The 21,646-nt window shown below is 33.3% G+C and overlaps 1 protein-coding gene across 1 annotated transcript in view; it reads left to right on the top strand.

The window, feature by feature from the left end:
• LOC145245527 (uncharacterized) overlaps positions 1-19,606 on the top strand; it is a 129,016-nt gene extending 109,410 nt beyond the window's left edge. Inside the window, exon 3 of the mRNA XM_080107191.1 lies at positions 17,928-19,606. Within this exon, the coding sequence (XP_079963317.1) occupies positions 17,928-18,218 (291 nt within the window). The 3' untranslated portion in view covers positions 18,219-19,606. The remainder of the gene's footprint in view (positions 1-17,927) is intronic.
• Positions 19,607-21,646: the final 2,040 nt, after the last annotated feature.

Genomic DNA, 21,646 nt, shown 5'->3' with positions numbered 1-21,646 from the left:
AACACGTATATTATATATATATATATATATATATATACACTACTTTACATTGAAATTGGTTTAAAATGTCCCAGTTTAAATAAACAATAAAAAAATAAAATAAATATAAATGGGGGGGGGTGAAGTTGAAAAATTAAATTAGTGATATTTAACATTTACTCAGTACATTTAAAATTCATAAAATATAATTAATCAATAAAGCAATTATTATATGTGAGGGTGATAATACAGTATACTTTTAAAGTGGAATATCGCCCCTTGCATTAAAAAGAAAAACAAACCACGAAAAATTAAGAAATCTCATATTAATGAAAATAAAAAGCTAATAAATTCTAACTAAATTGTATCAATTAGTACAAGTCTGTTTAAAGGTAGAAATATATCTAATAAAATATTTATTCGTTGTAATAATATACGGCACAATCATGTTGACACATCGCCGCCAGATCACCAAATTTAAGCAACGTTGAGCCTGGCCAGTACCAAATGGGTGACCATTTGGGAAGGCTAGGCGCTGGATGTATTGCGAGGTAAAATACCAGGCTGGGAAACTGGCGCGGTCTATCCTTCTCTCGAGGGTAGATGGGCCTCTCTCAAGCTATGGTAGGCAGCCCATTTAGTGATGGCGTCACGATAAAACATATCCTTAATACACCTGGCAAAGCATCAAGTATTCAGCTACGGACAAGATTTGAATTACACTACCAAATCGTGTAGTGAGTTCAATTTCGACAGCGGTCGCATGTTACGTTTTTTTTTTTTTTTTTTTTTTTTAAACCGAACATATATTTAGATTATACGAAATAAGTTGAAAAGCGTAAACAAAGTATACGAATGAAAATTAGTTTCGTATAAAAAAAACTAAATACACATTCTAAATATAATCATTATTAACCTCATGCAAGGTAATAAATATTAACTATTTATAAATAATAAATTTTTAAAATTAGTATATGAAATATTTCGGTGTTAATTATACAAAATAACCACATTATATAATTACGTTCGTCAAGCGTGAATGACTTTGCATTCAAATCCAAGATGGCGTAAATATCATAACATAACGACTCTTCCGATTTTTTCGGATTAATGTAATCATATATATACTAGCGGGACCTGGGGAATTTCCGCACGGGACTCATTCATATGTAATATATTGATGTTGGCATTCTATAGATTTCAGTGTAAATGGAGACACTGATATTATTGCAGCTTTTTTGTTAAAACTGCGAAAATATTTGTCGAAGCTAGTACGAACGCTCGGCCGTAAAGTATGCTTATATATAATATTTTAATTCTTGCAGATTTCGTATATATTATTAAAGCGTTAATGTTCTATCGATTTTTACATACTATAAAGTTGCTATTTAATATATATATATATATATATATATATATATATAAACTTAAGTTCCTTCAGCCATAATCGAAATCGAAACCGAAACTCTGTATCGTTTTCAAGCCCGAAGCTTCGGACGCAAATATTGAAAAATTGGCTAAAATATTAATTCCTCCAACCTCAACTGGGCACTTTTCTACAGAAATAGGTCGCTTTTATCGCTAATATTTTCGAAAGTCATCCCATCTTTTCCATTGACTAGCCTTTATTTAAACGTTCGTCCCTTCCGGTTTGGCGATGGGCGAAACAGCAAAGACGTCACTTTTTTACGTTCTGTTCTTCCTTCGCCGCATGGGTTCGAGCCTGCCTTCCTAGTACCACTTTTTGTCTTTGCTTAACACACACCTGGAAACACCGGACAACCACGCTGGTCAGTTATAATCGAAACCGAAACCAAATCTTAAGAATTCTTGGTAAAATTATTTATGACAACAAATGGGAGTACATAACAACTGAACGATCCATATGTAAGCGTTACACACTCGCTATCGTATTAATATATAGATTCTTGTTATTTGTTTTAAAAAATAAAATGAGTTCCTATTCTTCTGATGAGTCAGAGCGGAAAGTACTAAACATTGACATAACTATATGTTTCTGTGCTACAAAACCGGTACTAATAAGAATTGGATATTTTAACATGATAAAAATAATAGACGATAAGCTGAACAACATCTTGGAATTTAGAAAACGGTGGCTCTATGATACGTTTTTTTCAGGTTATCATATGGAATACGATGTCTCTCCGGCCACTGTCTCACCTTACGTTGTTGTTAATAATAATAATGTTATTTCATTATAAACATGTGTATTATATACTGTACTGTATTTTGTTACTAATTTTTAATGCCGTATCCAGGTGTTCTACTATATAGACATTTGTCATTATATATATATATATATATATATATATATATATATATAATATATTCAGTTGGTTCAACCTCACATCTTGTAATAACTTTCAGAAATACAAAATCAATTTTACTAAGTTGGTAGTTTATTACATTTCAAAAGGAAATATTGCAATAATTTTTAAATGTAATAAACTGCCAACTAAAGTAAATTTACTTTGGATTTTTGAAATCTATTACATCACAATATATATGCTATGAAAAGACGACATTCAGTGTGCTTTAACTTTATATATAGGTTGAGAGTTTTCTAATTGAAAAAAAGATTTTCAATGGAAGAAGGTTTTACATATATAAAAAAGTGTTTAATATATTACGATTGGCTTAATCAAACTGATTTGTTTCAAATAAATGATTAATATATATATATATATATATATATATATATATATATATATACTAGACCACCCGTGACCCGTTGGGTCAGTACGTTATATTAGCTATGGAATTCATGTATGAGCGTGACACTTGTGGCATAAAGAAAATAGTTTTTTTTTACATAACAGAAGCATTTCTATGAAAGTATATTAAAATGAAAAAAGAATATAGATAGATTTCTATGAGTCGTTCTGTTTATTATAATTGTTATTTTTTTTAAATTACAGTTACTGAATTATAAGTGGTTGGTCATACTTATAGGTAAATATGCACTGAACAGGTATCATAATCCTTATTATAGTTAAATTCAAATTTTGATATATCATCTTTTAAATGAAATTGTTAGTTGAAAGTACAGAATAATAAAAAAAACACTCTCCACATGTTAATAATGGCTTTTTAAATAGAAAATGAAAATAAAATGTAACTTTTTTCATTTAATTTAAGCAAACATTCAGTACCCATTGTGTAAAATATTTAATTTGTATGTTAATAATAAGGTCAATAAAATTAAGACAATTCTTTTCTATTTACATTTTTTGTACAATTAATTTTTTTTAAAGAAAACTTTTGTTATCCTTTTGCTTAATTGAGACTTCTTATCAGGTTCTAACTCTCTTATATCCAGATTAATTATATTAATCAATTTATTTTATTGAATATGTATCGCTGAAAAGCACGGGTGCTTAAGCACTTATTGTACAGAAAATAAATATTGTATTCATATGCTAATAATAAGGTCACTAAAACTAAGACAATACTTTTCTATTTACAACATTTTTTGTACAATTTGAGTGTTTTAAAAAAACTTTTATGTTTTCCTTTCGCTTAACTCTACTGAGTGCAACATATAGTTGACCATGTTGAAAGACAGGTTTGTCTAGATAAACTAAAACTTTATGTAAGGTCTGTCCTTGAGACTTGTGAATAGTCATAGCAAATGCTAATTGTATAGGAAACTGGACTCTGGCAAACGGAATATTGTCACCTTCAGATAAGACCATTTTCAATCTTGGAATTAAAACGATTTCTCCTTCAAACTGTGATGCAATAATTTTAGCAACAATCAAATTATTATACAGCTCCTCTATTATTAGTCTTGTACCATTACATAAGCGTGGTGGATCAATATTCCTCATACATATGATTGGAGCTCCTTTCTTGAGTTCAAGTTTATGTGGAGGTAATCCTGATAACTCTATCGAATCAAGAAATTCTGTTGGGTAATGTGTAGCTTCTGTTCCTTCAAGAACAGAATTAAATGACAAATATTCTTTGACTTGTCCAGGAAATTTTTCAATACAATTATGATTTATTGCTCTAACTGTATCATTAAATGGTACTAATATACAATTTTCCGCAAACATTTCTAGATTGTCAAACGAAGGATAAATGTATTCAATGCATTGGTCAACATTATCTGCACGGATTATCAAATCTTCAGGCAGTTCAATCTCACCATTTTCATTTTTTTCAAGTTTGTCTTCACCAATCTTTATAATAAATTTAGAGTATTCATCATCATCATCTTGAACTCTCATGTTTTGTTTTAAATAAAATTTCTTAAATTTACGCCACAAAAACGACTCTTTGATGCAAGCATTGTAAATGTCAGCATCATTTCCTCTTTTTATGACTGGTAGTAGTTGCCTGAAGTCACCACTGCACACCGTCAATATCCCTCCGAATGTTTCATTGTTTCCACATATATCCTTGAGAGTCCTATCGAACGTCTCTAAACTCTCCCTTCTTATCATTGGACATTCGTCCCAAATAATAAGTTTTGCTGCCCTTATCAAGTTGGCTGTTTCTGATTGTTTATCAAAATTACAAACATAATTTTCTCTTACATTGAGAGGAAGCTTGAATCTGGAATGAGCCGTGCGACCATCAGGCATCAATGTTGCAGCAATACCTGATGATGCTACAGCCAGTGCAATTTGTCCTAAGCTCCTTACTTTTGAAAGAAGAAGTTTTATTAAGAAGGTCTTTCCTGTGCCTCCTGGAGCATCGATGAAAATCAATGAAGAAGAGTCTGTGTTTAAGCAACTGCATATAAAGTTGTAGATGATCGATTGTTCGTCATTTAATAAATGTTGATGTGTCTTTACATATGTCATTTGCTCTGCTATATTGTAACTTTGCTCATCCATTATGGCTCTATTTATGTGAATCACATTAGGTAAATTCTGAGGCAAAGGCAATCCAAAATCTTGCAGTGATTTGTCAGCAGCACAAAGTTTATCATTTATGTACCTCAACGTGTTGTTGATGGCATTTTTATTGACCATGTTCTGATTGTTGACTTGGATTTGCATTGCATTGTAGTAATCCATTGCCATGGAGTTGGAAAATCTTTCCCACAACTCAAGAGGATTTGAACATTCTGTGTTTAAAAGTATCACAATGAACAGATCCCTTATCGCTCTTGGCATTCTCGTTTTATCTGCATCCTCCATTGTTTGTATCCAGTGGTTGTCATGAAGCAGTAATCCTCTTTCTTTGCAAGCAGTTTTAAATAATGGACATATATGACCTGCTACAGTTCGCAGAGATTCAAAAGAATTAGGTCCTTTTACATGGTGAAGTAGTAGCCGCAAAAAGTACAATTCACCACTATTTGGTGAGACTGTGTACATACGACCAAGAATATTTGCTTCAAAAACTCCTGGGTGGTCAACTATTCTTCTACCCATTTTTCTTCTTTGCCATTTCTTATTTTGCCACACATAGTATTTTGGGACATCCGAGTAATAGAGTGTTCTGGCAAATTCATCATTCTGGCAAATATTGAAAAACTCTGTTAGAGTTGTGCAAGAAGCATTTCTATTAAGGTCTCTGTTGCTTGTCCTTTGAATATAGATCATATGTTGATCAGGGAGATGTATCTGAAGACGAACAACTGCAGGTTCTCTAACATGAATTGGAAATCCCAGTATCATCGAAACTGCTTCCGATGGTCCAATATATCTTCCTGTCAAGTATTGCTTAATTTCGTCTTTGCTTACACTGAAAACTGCCTGATCGCTTCCCTTTAATGTATATTTAATTACATATTTAATGGATTTTATAGAAGTGCATATTTCTACATTTAAGTGACAATTAAATAACTTCAAGAGAGTCATGTTGTAAGGTACAACCCATTTGGAAGTTATAGGTTCATTTCTACCTTCTTTATAGCCTTGATGACCTCCCATTTCTGGTGACCTTCGCCTATAAATAGGGTAGGAATCATATCCACATCTTGTTTCATCACTATATGGTTTTGGGTACCTCTTTGAACAGCTCCCATTTTTCCAGCACAGAGATGTACTGTTGCAGTTTGGTCCATGTATCATATGCGTCAATACCAATTCATGTTCTTCTGGATGTTCGACTTTATTTGGTATTTCAGCTTGAACAAAATCATCATAATTCTGGGGTCTGGGTTTAGATTCTTCTTCCATTCATAGCAGGCAATGTAGGTGTGGTAAACCTCTTTTCTGGTATTCAACACTTATAACGTAGGCAATACAATTACCCAACAGACCTTGTGTTCCTGTTAAATATTTAATGAAAAGTTTCTTTTTAAATCAAAAATTCTTGCAATTATGTCTGGTCGATCGTGAGGAAATTGGTTCTCAATGAGATTATCCTTAATCTCAGGCCAATTTGGATTGCATGTCATTGTGATGAAGTAAGTTGCAGTCCCATATTTTCTAACATACATCATAGCATCTTGACATCTTTCCATCATATATCGTGGACCACCAACAAATGTTGATGACAAAATAACTTTTCTGCCTATGTTACTAAGATCATCATTATCATGTAACGCATCGACAAAACCTCTGTATGTTGTAGATCTAAGAGAGGATTGATTCAATCTAATGTAGTTCAAACGATCTACTTCAATTTTTCCTGCCATATCCACAACATACTGCTGAAACAATCTCCCACCTCTTAATATTTGGTTAAATTCATCATCACGGATCATAATGCGGTAGGCATAATAACGCATAGCAGTTAATTTCCGGTTATTTGTCATTGTCATCTCGGGATGCCAGCCATCCTCACCATCAGGGAAAAACAGTACATACTGTAGTGGATCATATGATCGATGATATTCCGATATTGTTTGAAGCTGACCACCTTTTTCTCTCAATATTATGTGGCGTGATGTTGTTTGCTGTTCATTGTTATTTTGAATAATAATTCCTACTTCATTAAAAATCTGATTATTGTATCGCCTTTCATACTCATTAATCGGTTTCCTCGTAGGATCTATAACAATAACTGCATTAGGTATGTTGTATATCATGTCCTTAGTTTGTTGAAATGCAGTCACATAGATATTAGCACGTCTTAGAATATACTCAATATTTTCTATGATATTCCGACGTAACTCAATGTTCGGGTACATATTCATCCGAACATCAATACTATATTCTTTGTCAAGAAAGTATATCTGAATAAACTGAGCTTGATTGTCTGGCTCAGGTAATAATGATCCAATATAGTGATGAATCTGCCCTTGAATAACTATAGATGGATTCCATCCGTGTTGTGGCTTGATTTCTTTGCAACCAAAAGATGTCATTTGAAACAGGCTATTATATTGTCTCAGGTGTCTTCTGAAGTGGCGAGCTTCTTCACCTTGATCAGCATACAAATAATAGAGTTCATGTGGCAACTTGTGCAACTTTGGCAATCTAACCTTGCCATTCATGCAACAAAAATGTGCAGTTTCTCCAACAAAAAGTTTTGCTTTACAATGAGAACATAGCTTATTCAAATTTCCAACATTTCCCTGTAAGTTTGCTCTGCGCTGTAAATTATATTGACTATTTCGCAAAGCAAGTATGTTGTTTATTTCCACAACATTCTCGTCACCTCGGTTTCGTTCATCTCTTATTCTTTGGCTACTCAGTCTCTCTTCTCTTTGTTGTGCTGTCTCGCTAGCTCGTCTTTGCTCAGCTCTAATTCTCTGCCTGTTCAGTCTCTCTTCTCTCCTCTCTGTTGTTTCATTATTTCTTGTCTCTTGTGTTCGCATTCTTTGCATGCTCAGTCGGTATTCTCTTCGCTGCGGCGTTTCTAAATTTCGATATCTATAATCTTTTTCCCTTTGTTTTTTCAAGCGAATTTCTCTTTGTTCACTTGTTTCAGAAGCTCTTTGAAGTTTATACGTTTCTCTAGAACGAATCAGTCGAGTTTGTCTTTGTTGTTCAGTTTCAGTAAGTTGTGGCATGCCAGAGGGACCAGCTTGTTGCTGATCCACATTGGTTTCGTCGTTGATTTTGGGTTTTTTACTTTTTATTTGGTTGTGTGACATATTAGTAAAGTTCTACAAAGAATGTAAAATAATTTGATACAGCTTTGTGTAACAACTTCTGAAAAATTTAAAATATTAAATGTGTTAAAAAATGGATGTAATATGTGTAAAACATATGATTCAAGTATTTGTTGTTAAAAAAACAACAAAAGGAAACACTATTTAATGTAATAGAAACGTGTGCATTTAGCAATGCGGCTTTCCGTTTTTGTGTAAAAACTTCTGATGAATTTAAAATATTGGATTTAAAAAATATATTGGATTTAAAAAATGGATTTAATATGTATAAAACATATGATTCAAGTATTTGCTGTTTAAAAACAACAAAGGAAAACACTATTTAATGTAATAGAAATGTGTGCATTTACCGATTCAGCTTTCCGTTTGGAAATGTAAGCAGACGACTTTAAAAAACATGGGAAGAAGAAAAAGAAATTTTTTTGTAATAACGCCCTCTAGTAAAAAGGTCTGCATTAGTTAAGGGGGATAACTCTATCCAGTTTAACATCGCTCCCTTTTTCTCTCTCTCACACATACACGTAACTATTTCTCGCGTACGTAACGAAAACAGAGGGAGTAGGAGTGTTGAAATCTATGAGAGTGAAAGTGAGAGGTGTTTTCTTTCCCCGCCGCTGCTTCTATTAATAATGAGTGTTGTTTTTCTTGTTTGTTTACTTTTGTTTTTTAAAAGGGAGAAGTTTTTTTGAAACTGCGACAGACTTTACGAAGTTGAATGTTTTTAGCCGTTAAAAAAAAAAAACTACGGTTGATTTTATAAAATTATTTATTTATAATGACATGAATTAAAGATTTCTCGCGTACGTAACGAAAACAGAGGGGGTAGGAGTGTTGAAATCTATTAGAGGGAAAGTGAGAGGTGTTTTCTTTCACCGCCGCTGCTTCTATTAATAATGAGTGTTGTTTTTCTTGTTTGTTTACTTTTGTTTTTTAAAAGGGAGAAGTTTTTTTGAAACTGCGACAGACTTTACGAAGTTGAATGTTTTTAGCCGTCAAAAAAAAAAAAAAAAAACTATTTGATCAAATTAAATGAAATTGTTTGTATTAAAAGCGATATAAAAATTCCGGAATTGGAATAACGGATTGAAGACGTTGCTATTTACGCATGCGCAACCGGATGTTGAAAACCGGAAATCTGATTGCAAACATACAAGATCCATAGAGTTTTAGTATTATATAGATTACAATAGAAAAATGCGAGCATGAAAAGGAATATGGTCAAGCTTAATCATGGAAAAGTAAAGCACTCGTTAAAACTGGGAAATATAAGGACAAAATATTCTAGTAAAAAACATAATAAAAGTATTGCAGCATTAAGAATTGATTATATAATGTTAAAAATTGATTAAAAAACTTTAATGCTGGAATATGTTAAGTTATTAATTTATTATATTTTTTACTAGAATATCCTGTCCTTTTTGTTTCCAGTTTTAACAGCTAGTCCTTTGCTTTTCTATGTTTAAGCCTAACCATATTACTTTTCACGCTCACATTGTTCTATTGGAATCCATGGTTTTTCCAGACTTCCATTCACTTGTTCTTTGTTTAATTTCAGGCTTATTTTTTGCCCCGATAACCGCATACAGCATTCGTCTGCTTTCAATAAAATCCCCCCATTATCACCTTTCATGCTGTCATTCTCTGTTTCACTTGTTACGTCTCTTTTAGATACAGTAGTGAATTAGTAGCAACAGTAGTAGCTAAAGCCTCGTGGTTATTATGGAAACCAATTATAAAAAGCGTCGCTCACCTCCTTACATATTTTTACGATTTTGAACACCAGAAAATTCATCATGACTTGTTTTACTGAACGAAAATGAAATTTTTCTTTCACAATATAGCGGAGAAGGTGATCTATAAACTAATAATTGTTTTAAATTTGGAAGCAAAAATGAGTAAACGGTGAATCTTTATAGTTCTAAATGACTAAAACTGCCACTTAACCATATAATCAAACACTATCGTGTTTATATATTATTTTAATTGGAAGTCATTACTGAGATTAGTATTATTTATATTAATTTATTTATTGCGGACTATTATTCTCATCTTTATTAGTTGTTGTTTCACGACGTTTCGGGCAACTATTCCTCTGGCCTTCGTCATGTAACAATAACTACGGATGGCAGTGTTTACTGAGAATGCAGTTAGGAGATTCGAAGTTCCTATCCGTCGCGGTTACCACCTGACGAAGGCCAGAGGAATAGTTGCCCGAAACGTCGTGAAAAACAACTAATAAAGATAAGAATAATAGTCCGCAATAAATAAATTAACATAAATAATACTCATCTCAATAATGAATTCCCATTAAAATAATATATATATCATTCGGTACGGACCCGAACATGGAAGATCAGATAATAAATAAAATGTAGATATATAAGAAAAAAAAATCCAACCTTCAGGGATGAAGTTGATAAAGACGTTGAATCTCTACGGTTCCAGATAATGATTGTCTGAAGATAGCGGTTTCAATCCTACCCAAAGACGGCCAGAGGCTTACTTGGCCAAAAACTTGGTGAGACGACAACAACAATAATAGTCCGCAATAAATAAATTACTACCGTGTTTGAATGAAATTATATATATATATATATATATATATATATATATATATATATATATATACACACACGAATTAAATAATTTCTCGGGGGCGATTCGAGAAATGTCTAACAACAGAACTTCCGTGAATATGAATTAGCAGCAGATACTGATGTACGTGCTAAGCACACTTTCAGCTATATATACATATATATATATATATATATATATATATATATATATATAGTAATTTATAAAATATATATGGCGATTAAACTACACTGAATATTCGGCGTTTCATCCACTCTAGGATTCCTCAGGCTTATGCGCGAATTCTGTGGTTGTTATATGGTCCTCTTCTATTGAGGATTTAGTTAGCCAAAAAAAAAAAACAAAAAAAAAACAGATCCTTTGTCCGATAAAATGCATGCCCATTGGCTGATAGGAAGGGGCGCGGTGGATACTAGAAAGCTGATTGGCTAACTAAATCCTCTATAGGAGAGGACCATATAAAAACGATAAACAACCACAGAATTCGCGCATAATCCCGAGGAATCCTAGAGTGGATGAAACGCCGAATATTCAGTGGAGCTTAATCGCCATATATATTTTATAAATCACTAACTAGCTCTACCTACGTATTGAGCACTTTTGAAGTAAATACTTAAAGTTTACACATAAATCTGTACTTTCGTATATTAATTTTATGTGAGTAAATGAAGTAGTTTATATATATATATATATATATATATATATATATATATATATATATAATTTGCCAAATATGTTTCACCAACCTCCCACATTCAGCGTCTGTCATCGCCAAATTGTCATTTATCTGGTACTGGCCAGATTCAACGTCATTAAACCTCGAAAATTTAACAAGGATAGGTGTGTCAATGTCTACAGCATATACATAGGCGCTGCCTTGTCACCTCAAATTTTATAAGGAAGGGAGGGGGAAGAATGAAAGAGTATAAACTTTGTAACCACAAAAACAAAGATAATCGTGAACGTATTCAAGTAGACATGTCTCACATAGTTATTATTTTCACGTTTTGTAAAATTCCATATCAGTATCATTATTGATTTTATTCATGGTTTCAATTTTTATGTTTTAGTATTCATTTTTCTATTATGATCCGATGTGGAATTCAAAATTATTTGTTCATAAATCCGACAAAGTTATTAATATGTGTCGACTGTATTGTTTAATTCTATATACGCATAACAGATTTACACTTGTCTATGTATTTGCGAGGATTTTAGTTAACAAGTTTGATGTTTTATTTAAAATACAGGCATACACGTTATGCATAATTTTCAGAATGTGACAGATGATATAATTATTCCCACAGTAAAACAACGTCGTAGCTCACATGAACTAGGACAGTCAACAAACTGGAAGTCCAGGACTCGAGTTTCGTCCTCATTTAGGCTCATCCGAACACGGGATTCGAAACCTGACTCTTTTGCATGTGAGGCGAGTACTCTGCCACTTGAGCAACCGCGCCACACACAGGAAAGTCTGTTAACTAACAGGGATCAAACAAAATCCGACTATGAAATGAACCTACTTATTTGAGACGAAGTAGGTTCATTCCATAGTTGGATTTTGCCGAGTGTTGCTTGATTTGTGCTAGTTAATAAAGAATTCGGATGTGTCCAAATGATGAGCTTAATTGAGAACGAAACTTGGGTCTTGGACTTTCGGTTTGTTAATAGTTATTACTTATGTGAACTGCGATGTTGATTGATTGTGGAGGTATATACATTTAACAGTTTTTCGCAACAATTTTCTTCACTGGATAAGGACGGTTAGTGTGATTGTAGAAATAAGGTTGTAATTCTGTTTGATATCTTACTCTAAGGTACCTAATAGTAGTTCCATAAGTATATACGTTGCCGACTTTTTATTATAAATATTTTACATTCACTTTTACGGTTTAAGTACACCAAATATACAGGTGGTCGCTAGAAAAGCGGGAAATTTGAGATCGTAAATTTTATTTCGTTAAAATTTTATTGCGTCCGATTTATTTGCTTCTTCAATCTTGATTCTCAAAATTATGGATGACGACAGACTTTTAAAGGCATAGGATTATTCCTTTCAGAAATAAAAATCCGATTTGGGGACAGACAATATCTTGTTGTGTTATTAATTTTTTTAACGATTACAACGCGTCAGTTTGATAATATTGTAACAACTTTGAAACGAGAATGTCTTGAAGCAGTTGTTACTTGTCAAAAAGGAACGTGTTCAAAAAAACAATTCCTCGCTTTTGTAAAAATATATTACCGTTTGACAAATTTCTCGCTTTTCTAGTGACCACCCTATATATATATATATATATATATATAAACACACTTGTGTATTCATACCGTAAAAATGAATGTAAAATATTTATAGTGAAAATTTGGCAACGTGTCTTGACAATTTTCAGATTTTGTAACCATGCCCAAATGCATTTTATTTTTTTTTGGTGGATTGATAATCGCTATTTCTTCTGATGAATTAATATCATTGATTGATATAATAATTAAATGAATGATTTTGCGCTACGAAACAGTCACTGTCAAGAATTGTAAATGTCAACGTAATTAAAGTAATAAACTGTACGATGGTCAACATCACGAAATTTGGAATATAGACTTGTCATTTGTTTATATATATATATATATATATATATATATATATTGCTCGCACAATTGTCGGATAATGCGTTTGCATAGGATTATATTATTCGAAAGAAATCGATAGCTTGTCAGTCTTTTGCCACGCTTATACTGATAAACAATAGAAATAAAAAGAAACGCGTTGCTATATATGAAAGCACTAATATTTTATAGGATGTGTTTCACATAGACATTTCAAGAAATGAAAAATAAAAACAAGCAAAATATTCGTCGTAAAAAAATAAAAATAAATGGAATCTTGATCGAAAAAGATCGATCTAGATTTTACAAGATCGGTGCGTGATGCGCAAATTCCAAACAGACAATCATGGATTCAAAATAATAAAAAAAAGATATATTTCTAGTATCATAGATTGAAAATAAAGCTCATTCAGTTTTACTGACTTTATTAGAAAATAGCATGTGTGCCCGGCGTTGCCCGGGTGTTTGGAGGTCTATGTTAAGCAAAAAAAAAAAAAAAAAAAAAAGAAAAAAGAAAGGAAAGTGGTAGTAGGAAGGCGGGCTCGAATCCGTACCGCAAAGGAGGAAAAGAACGTGAAAAAACATGACGTCTTTACTGTTACGACCATCGCGAAACCGGAAGTGACGTAGGTTTTAATTAAGGCTAGAAAATTGAAAGGAGAGGATGACTTTTGAAAATATCGGCGAAAAAAGCGAGCACCACCCTGTAGAAATGTACACAATTGAAGGTGAAGATATTGATGTTTTTAGCCAATTTTTCTATAGTTGTCGTCTGAAAGGTCAAACTTCAAAACGATACTGATCTTGTAAAAACCCGTCGCCTGTGTCGAAAGTTTTAGGCAGATATGCAAACATACATGCATAAATTTATATATTGGTAATTCAAATTTTCGACCCAAACCGATTAAAAAGCTTGCCCTATGTCTGAATAACTTTTATATAAAATTTAAAATGTTTAGATCAGAAATTGCTTGAGTAATTTGGTAGAGACCGAAGCGGTCAATTTAAAAAAAAAATTTGACCCCTATTATGACCCTTTAACATTTATTATTATTTTGGGATCAAATCAGTTATTAAGTTCGATCCATGTCAAAGGAACCTATATCTAAAATTTCAAATGTTTAAATTGGCGGAGGAGTTTGGAAAAGTTCTCAAAGGTCAAATCGTTGAACTTTGACTTAACAGCCAAATTTCTTGCTGAAAACGGATTACAAAGATTTTCCCAAAACTTAATACCCTGTATATCAAATTTCGAGTCCGTAGACTGAAAACTGACAGAGTTATTGCGTAGGGAAATGTGCACAGACAGACACTGTCACTTTTATAGATATAGATGACTAACGAAGATTAAAAGATAAATAATTACTGGAGAAAAGATATTTGATCTCAGCATAAATCTTTATTTCTAGTGCCCGCCGTACAGAAAGACTACATATGTAGTTTTTATAATTTAAATTAATCCTTTATGTAATTGCGCAATGAACGAAATCTTGGCCCGGATGTTCCCAACTATAAAGGTTGTGAGCTACAATTTTATATGGTTTATCATAACACGACTGTTTACTTTTCTCAAATTCAGACTAATCATTATTCGCATCAACCAACGCGATCACCATAGCACAAACCTATCACACACTCACGCATTCGGATAGTCACAAGTGAGTATTAGTTGATATTTATTTTAAGTTATCTCTACATGAAATTTTATTATTTACTACAGACGAGTTGCTGGAGAAAAGTGACATCGTGGTATGTCGTGATTTAGCCCCGTCCGTTTTTTAACACGACTTTCATTAGAGATGGGCACGTGGTTCAACCCGCGAGGATCAGATTTATCGTTATACTAATACTAGCAAAACAGAATAAGACAATCCGACATAATATAACCTGTTTTATTAGGTTTTCGTTTATTAGCGTTGCCGAGTCTACATAATTTACTATAAAGCATTTCTTAACACTTTTCTGCACTTAATCCTGTGTTCAATAAGACGATTTTAAGTTGATGCGAGACATTTATAACTCTTTGACTATGTACTTTATTCGTATTAAATGTTTTAAACTTACATTGAAATAAATTAGTTATTAACATTATAAATTATAATCCGTGAATTATCTGCCCTTTCTTAATCATGGTGCCCATATTGTGTTTAGCTCAATATTTAGCTTACTTAACCAATATCAAACCAGTGTCATCCTCTGTAGTGAACTCAAACACAATGGATTAGATAGTTTTAATTTATGTTGTGAATACATGGCATGTAGTATATTTACATAATCTGTAATGACATGTATGGACATATGATTGCAGATAGTATGTGATTTTAAACACTAAAAATATATGCTAAAAGTAGAAATTCTGCGATGGCAATTACATATATTACATGGTATCATTTATTGCATAATTATATGCAGTATATGACATCATTCATTGCATAATTACATATGCTACACTAGCCTGGGTGACCGGCGTTGCCCGGGTGTTTAGAGGTGTGTGTTGAGCAAAAAAAAAAAAAAAAGTGGTAGTAGGCAAGTAGGCTCGAACCCGTACCGAGGAGGAGGAGGAAAAGAACGTGAAAAAAACGTGACGTATTTGCCGTTGCGTCCATTGCCAAATCGGAAGTGGCGAAGGTTTAAATTAAGGTTTGTCAATCGAACAGAGGAGATGATTTTCCAAAAATACGGCGAAAACAAGCGACCCCTCCATGTAGGAAAGTGCGCAGTTGAGGGTGAAGGAATTAATATTTTTAGCCAATTCTTCGACATTTGTTGTCCGAAGGATTGTGATTTTAAATGATATGAATATCATGAAAATTTGTCGCCGCTGTTGACAGTTTTAGACATACATACATACATTTAAACAGATAGAGGAGATTGAAATTATGCATAATATCATTTATATAATGACTCGTATATGTTTTCGCTAATATTGTATGCATATAAATTAGTAAAGACATGATATATATATATAGCATACATAGGGTGGAACGATAAAATTATCGATCTAGAAAAGACGATTCCATTTCCGTTTGATCAAAACCGGTTTTCTTTTATTGGTGCAGAAGTATAGCCAGTTGTGTATAAATCCCAATAGCAGTAGGAGATTTCTATCATGTCTGGAAGATACAAATGAGCGAAATCGGAGATGCGCCGCTGCGCAACTAATGCTCTCTAAGTTATGACAGCAGGACCATTGTCATGATTTCGTTTGGTCATACGTCGAGAACATCACCAAAATGATCTCCGAAAACACTGAAGTCAACCTGATCGCCGCCATCTACCGAGTAGTCACCGAGCTCCCGCTGGGGCTTGTGGAAAAGGCATGCTCCCAGTTACGGACCCGTATCGAGGCGGCAGTTTTAGCCATTTTAACCCAAAAGGCACGACTAGAAGGGCAACCAGAGTTTTCCCGGAAAATCCGTTCTGTTACTTTTTACTCATATCGTGTTTAATGTTTGTGCAAAATTAAAAAAAAATCCAATTGAGAAAAGTACGGACAGACGAACAAGAAGGGTGAATTTACAGGTCCATTCTCTTTTGTTGGGAACCAAAAAGCAATAAAATGGAAAAAAAAATTCTATATTTTTTATACTCACACTAGAAGGGTCTTATTCATAAGAGATGAATTATTCCATATTATTTCTATCATTTGTATATAATATCTCACTATCCCCCTGTTCTCAGTTAAGAACAATTTTGCGGCATGTAACAATCGTTTGAAAATCTTATTTCGAAATCACAGATGAATTTATATACGATTATATTGAGATTTTCTTACAGCATCTGGTACATACGTTGTAATAATATTGGTAATACGGTTTAAATGATGGCCTCAGTGTGTTATAGCCCTATTCATATATCTAGTAATATTTTTTAAAAAATCCTTAAATGGAGGACTTACATCAAATCTGTTGCTCTGGGAAAATTATTGGCTCATTCTATCACTCCAGAATGTATCTTATTCCTAAAGCAATCCTCTGCTTACACAAGAGTTAAATACGTCCTAAGTTATCACACCTAGTCAGATGCCGCATCCTTTCCTGCGTTGGCAAAGTACAAAACCGACTTCCAAATTTAATCGGAAATTCCCCTTCTCTGCTATGCAACTTCCTTTTCATAGAAGAGATATTGTCTTGCTTTATTGCTATTTTCATGGTAGGTGCTCGGCTGAGTTGTAATATATTGCTCCCTCGTAAAATATTCACCACTGTAAATAATATTCGTTCTTCTTCTGTGTTCCTAAAACGAAATGAAACTTGTACGAACAAAGTTTTGCTTTTTTCAAGTTCTACCCGTCTGTGGAAAATTACTTCGGGGCTGTTTACCAACTGACTATAACCTGATCATTTTCAAGTGCAACTTTAGGTTGGTGCAAAAAATGCCATTCTTTTTTTGTCATTCAACTTCATGTGAAAAACCAACATTATTTTTGCACCAACATAAGTTGTTGAACAGTCCTCTTAAATTAAATTTTTCAACCATCATTACCAATCGCCGTAGTGTTTTCTCACTGTCTACCAGGCAAACTCATTAACCCTTATTCTGAAGTGGTCTTTGAGCACTAATATTTAGTACATCAAAATAATTTAAAAAACAACAACAAAAAACAAAATAAAAAACAACGCAAACTTAAAAACATTTTAATATTGGTTAAGGTCAAATATATTCCTGATAGATTTTAATTAACCTATTTTCTCATTTTTATCAGCAGGCAGATGGTGGTGTTTGGAAGTGTTTTGTTACGATGTCCGAAAGGAAATGGCAGACAGCGCACGCGAATGTATCCGTTTTACCAGCCATCTCATTCATGGAAAAAATCATGTCACAGACGAAGTATACAGTTGCAGCAGTTGCTTTAGTCGCTGCTTGTTGTGCGTTGCTTTTTTTCATTTGTTGGAGTCTTGCATATTGGAGTGATAGACGAGACCAGAAAGAAACACTTTATTTTGAAGAACAGTTGCAATTATTAAAGGAAAAAATAACTGATGAAAACATGTAAATCCGGTTGGGTTTTATTTTTGAAAGGTCTTATATCTCAGTTTGATTAAAACACACACACACACGCACAAGTAGGGTGACTCGACGTTGTCCGGGATTAAATAATGATCAACGAATGTTTCACACTCCGATATTTTTATTGTCATCGAAATCGATAAAATAGCCCATTTTTCAATCAAATCGATTGATTGCCTGCTCTTATTGGAACCCATCCCAATGCACCTGGAGGAAGCTTCAAATGCCTCTCGCAGTGACTAAGTTTACAATATATTGTAGTCCACGTTGCACTGTAGAGAACCCACTGTTAAGTTATAAAATTATTTTTATATATAATGTCTTGCATTAAAGTTTAAAATGCGAAAGTCGAGTATCATACTTCAGTTGTGTTCTAAACAGAAACATTCATTCCAAACGCGCCCTTGTCATATCAAAGAACAACGGTTGATTTTATATGCATGGTTTTACTGCTTTAGCAGTGATAATGGCTTGAATTCATATTTAAAATGAAAGTCAACTACCATTTCGAAATTTTGCTTTAAACAGAAACTTTCACTTCGAACGCAGCCCTATCATATCAAAGAACCCACTTTTGATTTCATATGTTGGACCTTTCGGCTTGTGTGGTACTAATATTTCTCAAATGAACTTGTGATGTTAGGCTGTATAAGATGTTAATTTTGGTGAAACTCGTCTGTTCTTTCTTTCATTGGATTATTTCAATTATCGATACTTATCAAAGACATTCGGAGGCAAGACCTATTTAAGAACACTGCCAGGCACATGAAGTTCCTTTGTGTGAAATTTCATAAAAATCGACGCGGCCATTTTCGAATCTATATAAAATGAACACAGATAAATTTCCTTTTATATAATAATAGAGATAGAGATTTAGTTAACTTTTAGTAGACAAGACGTCTATACTCTAATGCACCACTAACAACCAAATACTCGAAGTATTAGAAGCATCTATATTATATAAATCTCACTTTTCTGTTTAGATGCATGTATGTAAGCCTAAAACTTTCAACAGAAGCGACGGATTTTCACGGTATCGGTATTGTTTTGACGCTCGACCCTTCGGACGATAAATTTCGAAAATTGGCTAAAAAATATTAATTCCTTAACCCTCAACTGGGCATTTGTTTTACAAAGAGAGGTCGCTTTTATTTCCGATATTTTCGAAAGTCATCCCATCTGAATTTAAACATTCGTCACTTCCGGTTTGGCGATGGGTGCAACAGCAAAGATGTCACTTTTTTTTTCAAGTTCTTTTCCTCCTTCGCGGTACGGGTTCGAGCCTGCTTGCCTTCCTACTACAACTTTTTTTTTGCTCAACACACACCTCCAAACACCCGGGAAATGCCGGGCGCCCCGGCTAGTTAATTATAAAAATGAAATAAAAATAATACTCATAATAAAAAAAAATATTAAAAACTTAAAATTATAAGATTTAAAATTTTACATCAATAAAAACCTTTAAATTAGTATATCGATAAAATATTTATTATTATTATTATTATTATTATTATTAAATAGAGCTCTTTAATACACGCTGAGGTAGCGAAGAAAAAAATACCGTCTCAAAGCTGTTGGTGTCGCTAAAAAGCAGCACCAAATCTTAAATTTAAATGCGATAAAAACTGTGCATTCACGTAATGAGTCATTCTAGCTCATTGGTATTATACCAAACCACGGATACTGGTGCCACGAGTTCGATGCTAACTACTGACGGTTGAGAGCTAGAAACATGCATGCCCATGGATGTTCTTTATATGCACCTAATAATATTTAATAATAATAAACATAAATACGTCCCATAAAAAGTAAAGGGCGATTCATTCATATATACATATAACAAAAAGAACTTATAGTTCTTTAGAAAAAACGCTAAGATAGAAAAAAAATAAATAAATAACAGCGTTTCGAAGCTGGTAACAACAAATCTTAGATGAAATATATATGATTCTGTATGTATTTCCATGCATATAAATATGATTTTGTATGTATACTTATTTTATGCTTGTACTTATATTTATATGCAATTATATTGATACATGCATATTTGTATTTATATCTACACACACACATATATATATATATATATATATTGCATACACTGCAGATTAATATAACAAGTGCAATAATGGGAACTCGTGAAAAAAAAATCAGCCAACTGAATGAATAAATGCAATTTGATGAAATTGCCAATGTAAGACCCATTAAACAATACTGTTTTTTTTTCTCGCTTTATAGATTTGACGCCAGCCGAGAAGTACTTTTACCAATATAAAACATGACATATATTGCCTGAAAGCGATCGGTAAAAAAAAAATGATGATAATGAAAATAAGTTGTGAATCTATTCGATCTATTAGAGGAGAAGAATGAGACCATTCAGAAAACAACGAGCAGAGGCTCCAGCAAATAATATTGCTAGCAATGTCAGATAATTGAAACGATTTAATATTATTTGCTTTAACATATAATAGATGCATTTATTTTCAGCAGAGAAAAAGTAAGTCATATTGGATGCAGGTCTGTGAAAATAGTGTTAAACGCAGAACAGGTAATTTTCCTTTAAGAGATTAAGTTAAAGTAAAACTATAGCAAAGTGTACCGGATGTCGCGTCTTTGACAGGACGTTCGAAGTGCCAGGTTGCAATAAAGAAATACAAGTTATTTCTCTTTGGCTGGTAAGCTGACGGGGTTCGGATGTGGCGTCATTCAGGGCGGTGTGTGAGTTCACATGTCAGTTGAGTATTTGATCTCTAGAATCATCCGATGGGAAATTGCTCATTTTTGTGGCCTTTTATCTGTCATATTGAAGTATTGTCGTATGTAGTCCTAGGAGGTTTACTGCAACAGGCCTGTCTATCTCTCACCGGACCGCGTTTGTTTATTGGTAATTAGTGCTCGTCTGAACTCCAATCTCTGGTCCTCCCTCGCCAATCTTTCACGAAAAACACCCGTCTAGCTGAATCTACTGAAAAATTTCCCCCACTCTATATCTGTGCCTAAATCAAAATGTGGATTCCATCAACAAAGCTTCTTTCTTAGAACTGCACGCATGTGGAACTCTGTTCCGTCTGCCTGCTTCCCACCGGACTACAACTTGGATGTCTTCAAGTCCAACGTTAACAAATTCCTAATGAACCGCCCTCTTAAGTAAACACTTCATCAAATCTCCACACTAACGTAATGTACTTGCAATAACTCTTATCCCTGAGTGGCTTCCGGGCCTTGATAAGTGGTGATCTCACTGTGTAAAAAAAAAAAACTGCTTGAGACGACCACAGGACTTAAGTCAATTTTTAATATACCAGAGTGCTTATTCTTTAAGGGCTTCGCTCAAAGTTCTGAATTTTTCCCTGCGGTAATAAAGAAATAAATACCGACTGGGGTTGGATGCGTTTTTTTAAAACTGTCTTC

Source organism: Euprymna scolopes, chromosome 1, assembly GCF_053919585.1.
Source record: "Euprymna scolopes isolate OS-2025 chromosome 1, ASM5391958v1, whole genome shotgun sequence".
Classification (NCBI taxonomy): domain Eukaryota; kingdom Metazoa; phylum Mollusca; class Cephalopoda; order Sepiida; family Sepiolidae; genus Euprymna; species Euprymna scolopes.
The sequence above is the reverse complement of the archived record's forward strand: the minus strand, read 5'-3'. Positions and strand labels throughout refer to the sequence as shown.